Consider the following 11,543-nt stretch of genomic DNA (forward strand, 5'->3'; position numbering starts at 1 on the left):
GGGTGTGGAGAGAAGGGACAATGAGACGTTTAGACTCTCCTGTACACCCTGCACATCTCTCCAGGTCCTAAAACATATTCAAGCCCCTCTGTCCAGTACTCTCCCCAGCTCCCAGCTCCTTCTCTGTCTGTCAAGCCGGTGAGTGACAGCTCTCTATCCCCTCAGGTCTGGACTGTACGACTGCAAAGTAGAGGTTTCTGCCCATGGTGGTGTGTTTCAGAGGGCTTACCTGTTAGTGCCAGGTGAGAGGGAAACAGCAAGAAGTGGCTATAGGAGTCACTGACCCTACTTCTCCCCACCCTCTCTGTCAGGTGTCCCCAATTTCCAGCTTCTTCCTACCCTCTTGCTGCTGTGCTTGGCCTGGCCCTACTTCCCCACTGACACTTACGTCAGAACCCAGCTATAAATATACTCTTAGCATCTTAATCACTTTTCCCAAGAAGTGCTCCTGGGTTATAAATACCCTAGCCATCTGCCTTACAGGCCCGCCCTACCACCAACCTGGTTGGGGGCTGGGGGTTAGTGACAGGCTTGGGTGTGGGTAAGGAAGTAGAAGAAGCCTGAGTGATTATTATATCTTGCCCAAATGAGAAAAGCCTGACAGAGTCTAGCGTTAGGGGACAGGGGGCTCTGAAAGAAAAGGTTTGGAAGAAGACAGACCCACTCTTTCCCCTTGTTACAAAAGGCGGAGCCAAAAAAGAATGGGAATAATACTGATCCTGTGTGTATTTTAAAATTTGTCATTTTGTTCATCATGGATTTTTTGCATTAATTTTGATGTTTTAAAAATATTGAATTAAGATATTATTTATCTTGATTGATGAATTTTTTTGGCATCACCTTAAAATTTTGCCCCTAAGGTGAGTGCCCCACTTCACCTCCCCTTAGCCTTGGTCCTGGGGACTAGAGCTGTAGTGGGAGGGAGGGAGGGAGGGAAGATCTGACGGGGGTGGAGTGTGGGGAGGGAGAGGCAGTAGAAGATTGCCTTAGATTCTCTCCTTAGATGAAGATCTCCTTAAGAAAAACGGGGGATAACTTCCATAAGTTTGCTCAGGAAGTTCCTCAGCAACTCAGATTTGCAGTCTCCCAGAAGGTCCATTTCAGACTTTCTCCTCTAGGGTTTCTATTCCAGGGACCTCAGACCCTGGTAGCAGGGGTTTATAAGCTGAGCAAACACAGACATCACGTAACCCGAAGGACACATGGGTTTTGCGAAAACTCGGCCTTGGGCTGCAGACAATATCGACCTCATGGTTCAGGGCTGTCCAACCAAAGGGAGGAGATGGTGGGGGAAGAGGGCAAAGGTCTAGAGAAGACCCAGTCTCAGAGCAAATGCCTCCCTCTTCTCACCCCAGGCCTTCTTTTTCTTCTCTCAGTCCCATTCAAGTGGCCCCTGGCCAGTTCCAGCTTCCAGGCAGGACTCCTGGATGGAGCCCTGGGGATCAGTGAAGGGAAGCCAGACAGCTCTGAGCCATTCCTCTGCCTCCTACTACGTGTGTGCCCACAGGTTGTCGGCCCACTTGCTGACCGGTAGTGATCTGTCTTATCTCTTGGAGTAGGTACAGGAGAAGGAGAGGAGCAGGTAAAACCCAGGTCTTTATTAGCCTTGTGGCCAGCACAACTGGTTCTGGGAAGGTGGAGGGGACCTAACGAAGAAGTGTGAAGTGTGGGATGGACACCATAGCTCAGGCCCAAGGTGTCTGTGTGAAGAGAGTGCAGAAGTGGGCAGGACAGGCAGGCTCTGATTCATTGGGTGTCAGTCAGGGTCCTGGCAGGAGACAAAAGACCCACTCAGCTGTCTGTGTTTGCATTACTCAGAAGACTTAACGCGGGACTTCTTTGCATAGGTATGGGCAAGGTTAAGGGAACCAACAAGGATGTTGAAGCACCCAGACACTAGCAAGAGTAGAGAGCCATTACAAGCCCTGATGTTGGAAGCAGTGATATCAGAACCTAAGCAGAGCTGGAGCCATGGAATGTGGGAGCCAGATAGGAGCTGTTGGGACATGGCCACAGCCACAGCCACGCAGAAACATGGCACCTAGGCGGAAAGAGCAGGAATAAGAAATATACTGACTTCCTGCCTGTGTATCCCCTTGGTCAAACTTGGCAGGAAGCAGGGGCCAAAGGAGCCCAGGTGAATCAGCCCCAAAGGTTATAGGGCAAGGCAGAGAAAGACAAAGAATACATGTGGGTGTGCCAAGAGAGCCTTAGAAGCTCACTCGGGCAAGTAAAAATCTTTGCAGAAACCAAGGGGGTGCTTTCTGGAGATCCAGAAAATCAAGGGAGGAGGCTGGGTCCACTTATCCAGAGTGGGAGCCATTGAGTAGAAAGGGCAGGGAGGCATAGAGGATTATGGGGTGGATTAATGGTGGGCTATGGGTGTCTGCCTGGGACACCAGATGGCACTGCTTATTGTTGGAGGTGGATCAGAGTCTCTGGGATGGCAGTGAAGCGTGTGGAATTTGCTGGATGGACGGTCTAGGAGAGAGGCTGGTGGTTGTGAAGATGGCACAGTGACTCTCCTTAGATGAAGAACCCCGTAAGTCAAAGTTGGGATAATTTCCATAGGTTGTTCAGAAAGAAAGTGGCTACCTTCGGGACAGGGGCAGGAATGGAGTCAGTCCCTCTTCTCAAGAAGGGCACCTCTGTGGGGGCACGTTTGCCTCTCCCACCTTGGGCTTCTCGTCCCACACGGGGACTAACTGCACCCGCAGGCCTCCACCACCATGTCCGGTATGTCCGTCTTGACAATGTTGCTGTCTCTGTCATAATACAGCAGAGACAGGGGGCGCCGAGCTGTGGGCACGCAGCATGAGCCCCCTCCAGCGGTGCCTGTAGCTGTATTGGCCTTGAGAAGATTGAGCACTGCAGTGTGAAAGGAGGCGGCAATGCCAGGCATGCCTGCCACATGCAGTGGGCACTGCCCTGTGCAGAAGTTCATTGCATAGCCCTCAGGCTGGATTATCCAGTCGTGCCAGCCAATCTCACGGAAGTCCACAAAGAACTCTTGTCGACAGCACATCCTGGACCCACCCTGGCAGTCGATGCCATGCCGGCGAACCCGGTGCTTGCCCCCAACTCTGACCCGGGCTGCCACAAAAGGCCTATGGGCAGCCCCACCCAGGATGACTGAGCTCTGGGCTACCTGGCCTTCAGGTACCAGCTCCAGGGTCAGGTGTCCCTGGCTACAGGCAGCCTGAGCTTCAGGCCCCAGGAAAAGCTGGTGCCAGCCACTGGCATCTACCTCCAGTAGGTGCTGAGTGGCCAAGGTGAGGTTGGCGTCACGTGGGCCTAGCACAAGGACCCTCACCTTCAGAGTCCAGGTGGTATTGGGAGGGAGCTGCACAAAGAACATAAGGCTGGCTTGCTGGACCTCCATGCCACCAACAGTTCTATCAGAGGAGATGCGGAAATCAAGACGAGTCTGGTTGTTGGAGAGGCCTGTGGACACAAGAAGCCCCAGTCATTGTGGCCTCCCGAGCGTCAATTCTCTAGCTACCTCTCTATTCTCAGCACGCTGTAACACTCTGTGCATTCTTGACTACATTGTTGGCATTGTTGACTATCCTTTCCTTCTGGAAAATCTTTTCTCTTGGCTTCCATTACACAACTCTTATGAGTCTTCCTTGATTTTCTTTGCTGGCTTTTCTTTGCCTGACCATCACTTTAACACAAAAGTTGTCCAGGGTTTGTCGTTGACCCTCATTCCCTTTTACACCCAGGGGAGCTCTTACCCACACTCGTGGTCAACCAACACAATTTTTATGCTGGTGATTCCCGAATTTGTATGTCTAGTCCAGACCATTTTGCACCTCTGGATTGGATATATAGATCTGAGAACAACCAAGCTTCAGGCCACATGAACGTCCTGCCTGAGCATTAAAATCAATGTGTCCTAAGTGGAAATCATTACTTTCTTTCTCATATACCTCTCTTTTTGTTCTTAGAATTGGTGGCCCCACTACCCTCCTAATCATCTCTAGAGACCCTATGGTCACCTCCCGTATGCCCCACATCCAGTACCTCACCACAATGGTTCTAATGTCTATGCATTTCTTCCTATCCCTATTACTATTGCCCAGCTTTCCCCTCTTCATCCCTCACCTGCCCCATTGAAACACTTTAAATGCATTTCTGTTCCCTTCATTCCACCGAAATTACTCTTGTCAGGATCACCAACACCTTCCATGTTGCCAAGTCCAATGGTTTTGTGTGTTTATATTCATCTTACTTGGTCTTTAAGCAGTATTTGACACACTTAACCATTTCCTCTTTCTTGAAATATTTTTTTCTCCTGGCTTTCATGCCTCTGGCCTCTCCATCTTGGTCCTTTTTGCTGGCAGCTCCTCTTACGCTGCTTGACCGCTAAGTGTTGGTGGTCCTGAGCTCCCTTCTTTCTTTGTTTCATCTTTACTCTCAGAACGATCTCAATTCCTGTGGCTTTCAATTCCATCTATATGCTGATGACTCCCAAATATATATCCCTGGCCCTGACCCCTCCCTGAGCCTCAGGCTTGTGTATCCAGCTGCTGATCCAATATTCCACTTGGCTATCCAGTGATATCTCAAACTTTTCTCAAAGAACTCTAGATTTATCCCCAAATCCAAACTTATTCCCTATCCAATCTTCCCCTTTCCTATAAATGCATTGCTTAAGCCAAAACCTTGATTGCCCTCATCTCCTGCTTTGAAATTATCTGCAAGGTCTGTCAGTTCTACCTCCAATTCGTAAATAATTTCACTTCTTCCATCTCCTTTATTATACATTAGTTCAACCCACAATCATCTTTTTCTTGAACTATGGCAATAGCTTCCTAGTGCTTCATTCTTGCCCTCCAAACCATTCTCCACACATCAACCAGAATGGTCTGTTTATTACATAAATCTGATCATCTTAACCTCCTCAGCTTAAAATCCTTCAAAGGCTTCCCATTGCCATTTGAACAAAATCTAAACCCCTTAACATAGAAAACGTGTATGATCAGGCATTGTGCCATTTAGTGACTGTATTCAACCTATCCTGGCTTTTTTATGTTCCTTGAACTCACCAAACACAGACCCTCATCATGGCCTTTACACTTGCTATTTTCCCTGCCTGGAATGTCTTTCCAAGGTCTTTGAATGACTGGCTCCTTTTTGGCATTCAGCTCAATGTCTCCTCCTCAGAGAGACTAACCTATCTAAAGTATCTTCAACTCTACCTCTCTCTCTCTAATACATCATCCAGCTGAGCTATATTTATAGCCACTACCATTTTCTGTAATCATCTTGGTTATTTGTTCATCTGTTTACTATGTGCTTCTTCTTCCATTGTCTCCTCCCCCGCCCACCCCAGCTAGACCGTAAAATCCATAAAGGTAGAGATTGCGCCTATATGGTTCACTATTGTATCCCTAGTACTTAGTACATAGTAGGCACTCAATAAACATTTGTTGAATGAATGGTCTTTCATTTCTTTAATTCTTATTTTACACTGACACCAGAGTTTTTTTCCAAAAACTTGGCTAGATCATAAAATTCATTGTCTCAAAAAGCATATTGGTGAATAAAGTCCAAACTCTTTTAGGAAGGAGTCAAATGTTCATTATGATTTGACCATAGCTACCCTTATTTTTCTCACTCACCTCCCCTGCCAGGGAATGCTCTTTATTAAGTAAACATTGATTGATTGATTGATTGATTGATTGATTGATTGGTTGATTTATAATGGGAAAAATCAGTCTCAATGTGGCTTCTTCTTTATATCCTTAGTCACAGGACCTCTGTTCAGTTAGTCTCCAGATGGTTCTCCAGTTGATTATTCTATATTTTACTTGTAATTTTAATGTGATCATGGAAGGAGACATGCACAGTGTTTGCCTACCCTGCCATTTTGCCCTGGCCAGTCTTACTGACCTCTTATTTTTCTTTATCAAGTAGGGAGTGCTTTCTTGTGAGAATGCCACTAATATTCTCAGGGACATAAAAAGGCAGAAAATAAAGCTCAACTAGGCTCCATGTGAATTGGAAAGTCAGGAATAAGGCTGTTCTTGACAGCTCTCAGAGCCAACGTCTCCCTTTCCTCAGTCTCTCTCTATAAGTCTACTCTATTCTTTTCTCTCTGTGGATCTACTTCTTCTGCCTCCTTATCAGCTTCCTCGGTTCCCAAAATGGTGGCCCCAGCTCCTAAGTCTACAGAACCTTTTACTTACCTCCTCCTAGCTAAGTGAGCTGATATTCCAGTGTCCCAATTCCAAAATCCTAGAAGAGTCTGATTGGCCCAACTAATCTTTTCTTGCTAGGTCAGTAAGTGCCCTACTGTTAGGGCCTCTTAAGTCATCCCAGTTATGGCAGGCAGACACATGACCTGCAAGGACTGTGGTAGACTATTACACTGTTGGCCCCCAATTAACAACAGTTCCCAATTCATGGCTTTGTGCAGTTTCTTCCCATATTAAGTCTGGGCTTGGCCATGTGACTTGCTTTGGCCAATGAGACATAGGCAAGCACAGTGCAAGTAGAAGCTTGATAAGTACTTATACTCTGAGGCTTTGTCCCCTTGGAAGCCAGCCTCCATGCTTCCGAGAAACTTGGGCTAGACTACTGAGTGATGAGAAGCCATGTGGAGAGAGACTTTGGAGGATCAAAGACCATCTTAGATGTTCTAATCCCATCTGAGCTCCTGGCTGAATATAGTTACATGAGTGACCTCAGCTAGGCACATAGAGCAGAACTGTCCAGATAAGCTCAGTCAAACCAAAAAGTCATAACAAATACTGATTTTTAAAATTTAAGCCTCTACATTTGGGCTGATTTGTTATATTAATGGATAACTGAAACAGAAACTAGTATCAGAAGTAGATGTTCCATAACAAAGACCTAACATAAGTAGCATTGGCTTTGGGACTGGGTGGCAAACAGAGGTTGGAAGGATGACATGGAGATTTTTAGTGAAGGCAGGAAGAGCAGAGGAAATTGCTTTTGGAAGCTAGAGAAAGGGGAACCTGTGTTATGTATTGGCTATCGGCTGTGGCAACTTGGAAGCTAGAAATGATACCTAACAAAGTTGCAAATGTAGTTAAAGATATTTCCAGGCAGAATGCTGAAAGTGTCAATTGGCTTATTTTAGCTGCCTGTGATGAGGCATTTCAGGAGAGAGATGAACTAAAAAAGAAACTGTTCAATTTTCAAGCATAATTTAGATAAAATATTTCCAACAGGACTTGTTAGATTGAACAATAAAATATTTTTTCATTCCTTGTCTCTGTCTTGCAAAAGGTTCTCAAAGCAAGAAATGGTCTCAGAGCAAAAATCAAATCCAGGGCACTGCCAGTAAAACATGGCCTCAGTGTGAAGATCAAAACAAATAAAAGATTAGCATAAGACTCTTTGCTAAGATCTAACATCTTTGTTAAGTTCTAGAATTTAAGACGGTATTTTATAGACCCTCTCAACCAGACAAAAGGGCTTCTAAGAGCCTTAAGAGGGTGTCCCACAATACCCTGACTTATAACCTAAAGAGGGGTCTGTCTTGATAGAGTAGTGTGCCTTTTGGCTAATTGAGTAGACTACAATTTATTATTTAGAAGGCCCACAGAGCTTTAAAGAGCATTTTAGTAGTGAAAACAGTACCAGTTTAGACTAAAGGGGACAGAGACAATTAAAAAGGAAAAGAGGCCTCTGGGCCCCCAATTTCTTTGGGCAGGAAGAAGGCTGAGAAAAGTACTCAGCCACAAACATAGGTCATTTCCTATTTAAAAGGAAAGACATCTCAGAAGAGGGTAGAGCAAGGGCTGAGAGAGTGGCTCTAGAAGCTAAGGGGAGCACTGGTGGGCTCTCCTTGAGAAGAGGGGAATATCCTACTAGGGAGCAGAATCAGGCCCTACCCAAGCACTTCTGGATTTGGGGTACACTGAGACATGTGCCTGGCTGGATATCAGAATTTTCATGGATCAGTGACTGCTCTGTGTCCCCCACTTCCCCATCTCCAATTTAGAACAAGAGTATCTGTTACGGTTGTCCTGTCCCTGTGTCAGCATTGTATGTTAGATGTGTGGGAGGCAGATAACGTGTATTTTTAGGACACAGGCAGTGGTGTGCTGGTAAATGTTTAACAACTAGATTCCAGAGGAAAATGAAAAGCCCTGATTTGTGGTGTTTGGCAATTTCTGTGGTATAAATTTTTCCACCATGGCTAATTTCAAACTACCAATGTGACGTCACTAGATGCAGAGCTGGGCTATGTTCACAATCAGCTCTCATGAGCCAGTATGAGCCACTTCCAGGCTCAAACCCTAGTTTTCCCAGAGCCCCAAGGTGTCTCTCTTCATACTTCCAGCAAGAACAATTTCCAGATCTTTCTTTCACACTATGGTATAGATGATAACTTAAATTGGAATGAAAACTTCAAGCCAAAGTATTTAAATGTAAAAGATGGAATCCAGGTATCCGTCATTCTTACCTCCAAACTTCATCTCAGATCAGCCCCCCACTCCCACCTGAATGTTGTATTCATTCACTGATTAGCAAATATGTGGAAAGTATACAGACTTTGAAGTCAGAGAGAACTGTGTTTGAATTCTGCCCCTTGCAGGCCATATGACCTTGGTCATGTAAATTACCTTCATTGAGTCTCAGTTTCTGCATTTATAAGACGGGACTACTAAAGTCTACTTTTTGGGGTAGTTGAGAGGATTAAATGAGATGAGGCACGTACACTGAATATCTGGTAACCATCATTATTGTTACAATGTGCCAGGAACTGGGCTAAGTGTCAGGGATCCAAAGGTGAAAACAAAAACCAGCCAGGATTTCAGTGTTCAAGGAATTCATAGTTCATGGCCATCTGTCTACCTTATGCTCATTCACTCCAAACCACTTTTCAACTCCAAATGTAGTCTACTCCTTCAGACTTTCACCCATGTTTTTCCCCCCTCCATTTAGGATGTTATTTACTGTTCTCTACCCATTGTAGTCAAATTTAGTCTACAATACGACCCATTTGTAGTCTTCTGAAAGACCTCTCTGTCTCACCAGGTCCCAACTGAGTTACTCCTGACCTGGTGAGCTCTTGTGCCCTCACCTAGCATTTATTTAATTCTGCCTTATATTCTAATTAATTTACTTCCAGCTGCAGTAACTAAACCCCTTATGGGCAGGAGCTGAGTCTTCTATTTCCTTTTCCCACCTAACCTTCACCTTCTAAATATATTACTTGTATTAGGTCATTTAATTCTCTCAACTATCCACTCATTATCCCCATTTTACACATGAGGAAACTATTAACAACCCAAGTTACACAGCAATAAGCACCTGAGCAAGGACTTGAACCCAGGCTATCTGGCTCCAGAGTTTGTATTGTTAATCATGAGCAGAAACTACCTTTTGAACCAGGATAGGGTCTCATCCATCACTGGGGACCCTAGACTATGGTCAAGCGGACCTACAGTGTGATTTGGGATAAGTGTAAGTTATTTCTACTATATACTAGCCTCTGGTGATAACATGAGGAATAAATAACAGTTCCTGACCTCAAGGGGTTGATATCCTATGGGAAGGCAGGCTTCATAGGAAACCTGGAAACGGGCAATTCCACATAGAGAGTTTAGGTGCGGAGGCCACCAAGGAGGAAACACCTCACCCTCAGGTCACCGCAGGTTTTTGAGGATGGGAGTGCTGGGACTTGAAGGGAGAGGCGAGTAGGTACTGACCAGGGGAAAGGGGCCAGGAATGAGAAGAGCTTTCCAGACCTTAGAAAGAGCTTGCAGGAAGCTCAGAGGCCAGATAGATAGATCACTTTGTGTTCTTTTTCTAGGGTCCTTTCTCTGAATTGAATTCTTTTATTTTTTTATTAGTTCCAGGTGTACAGAACAATGTAATAGACATTTATACCCCTCACAAAGTGATAACTTCCCTCCCCCCATCTACTTCCCCTCTGACATCGTATATAGCTGTTACAATTCCATTGATTCTATTCCCCATGCTGTACTCCACATCTCGTGACTATATACATATTAAATTATAGTTGACATTCAGTATTACTCGGCTTCAGCTTCAGGTGTACACTGCAGTGGTCAGGCACCTCTGAATTCTTCATCTTTCTCTCCAGCTGCCCACTAAATTCTCCAACTCCTCTTCCCTCTACGGAAGTAACTCTCTCTTCTCTTCTACACTCTATTCACCTTTCTATGTCCCATTTTGACCCTCTTCTGATGTGGTACTCAGAGTATGAAGGCAAGAGGGCAGGTAGAGGTGGAAAGGTATTATAGTCCTGGTGTTTTTCCTTTCCCCCTTTTACCCACATGAGGCATCTGCGGGGTGGGGGGATGGAGAGCCTGGATCCTGGGCCAAAGAAAGACAGACTCCTCAGCCTCTAGCCCCTCAGTCCAGGCCCAGGAAGTGGATGGGCTCTCACCACATACAGCCTGGGGAAGTTCGTGAGGTGTGCAGAGAGATGGGCTAGAGGAGATGGGGGCAGTGGTATTTACCCACTTCCCAGCTATCCATTGAGCAAGTCTAAACTACAAGAGAGAGCCTGGGGGGTGGGAGCTCTGGATTAGGAGATTCCAGGCTTGAGAGGCAAGAATTGGGATGGTTTGGGGGAGAAAGCCAGGGGTAAGTTGGGGAAGACACTTTTCCTTTCCTTGAGAGGTCAGGGGAAGAGCTACATACTAGGAACCCACCTGTCTCAGCAAAGCTGATGATCTCATATTCCTGTCCATTGTCAGCTTCCGGATGCGCCCCCTGTGGGGGCCCATGGAGGCGCTGCAGTGCTGTCCTCAGAGCAGCCCTGGATACAGGCCTGCTCAGTGTTGGGCGATGGCTGAGGTGCAGCTTGTCCAAGATGCTTCTCTTGGCCAGGTCGAGAAGCAGCTTCCGCTGGCTCTTCAGGTCCAAGGCTGGCTCCCCACATGCCAGACACTGACTGTCAGCTCTGGGAATGGCCACCGTGGCCAGAGTCAGGAATAAGAAAGCCAGGAACAACGAGGAGATCATTGCAGGGGATGGCCCTCCTTGAGCGACACAGTTGAGACAGAGCCACAAACCTGGGGCTCAGGGTCTTAAAAGCTGTGGTCTCGGCTCCCTTCTAGCTGTTAGGGGCCTAGGAAGGAGAGTGTGTCCAGCTGGCATGACTTCTTGTTGCAGAGGATAGTGCAGCCAAACATCTGATTTGAGAGATTAAGCCAGTTACAGGTAGAACTTGGCAGAAGTCGCCAACACATAGTCAGTGAAAGTACAGCGTGGGGGATGTGAGGGGAGGGTGGTTTGTTTGGGGAAAGAAGTTTCCTGGGCCAATGTTGGGAGATAGTGGGTTACTCATGTGAGCTGCCTGCCAGGCCTGGGACAAAGGTTAGAGATGAAATTCCTCTTCAGATCAACGGCCTTGGTGGGAAGTCTGATGGGGAAAGGCAGAGATCAGAAGTTTTAAGATAGAGTGCTAAAGGGTGGCTCTCAAATAAGAGGGGGTCATTATTGGCAGGCTCTTTAAATCACTGTTATGCAGGTAAATGAGAGTTGCATTTTCCTTTGCCTGGTACTTCTCAAAGCCCACCCCACCCCTT

The 11,543-nt window shown here is 46.3% G+C and overlaps 1 protein-coding gene across 1 annotated transcript; it reads right to left on the reverse strand.

Moving 5' to 3' along the window:
* Positions 1 to 1,578: 1,578 nt before the first annotated feature.
* INHBC (inhibin subunit beta C) lies at positions 1,579 to 11,116 on the reverse strand. The gene is made up of 2 exons (XM_019742460.2): positions 10,665 to 11,116; positions 1,579 to 3,444 (listed from the first exon to the last, which is right to left on the reverse strand). Exons 1-2 carry the CDS (start codon positions 10,975 to 10,977, stop codon positions 2,702 to 2,704), a joined length of 1,056 nt encoding a protein of 351 aa, XP_019598019.2. The 5' UTR covers positions 10,978 to 11,116; the 3' UTR covers positions 1,579 to 2,701.
* Positions 11,117 to 11,543: the final 427 nt, after the last annotated feature.

Source organism: Rhinolophus sinicus, linkage group LG02 (genome assembly GCF_036562045.2).
Source record: "Rhinolophus sinicus isolate RSC01 linkage group LG02, ASM3656204v1, whole genome shotgun sequence".
NCBI classification, from domain to species: Eukaryota; Metazoa; Chordata; class Mammalia; order Chiroptera; family Rhinolophidae; genus Rhinolophus; species Rhinolophus sinicus.

What these genes read in the sequence shown, in the direction of transcription:
- INHBC (XM_019742460.2), bottom strand. Translation starts at nt 10,977, where the DNA reads ATGATCTCCTCGTTGTTCCTGGCTTTCTTATTCCTGACTCTGGCCACG. An exon ending in CATCAGCTTTGCTGAGACAG is followed by an intron (nt 3,445 to 10,664) that starts GTGGGTTCCTAG and finishes TTGTGTCCACAG; the next exon opens with GCCTCTCCAACAACCAGACT.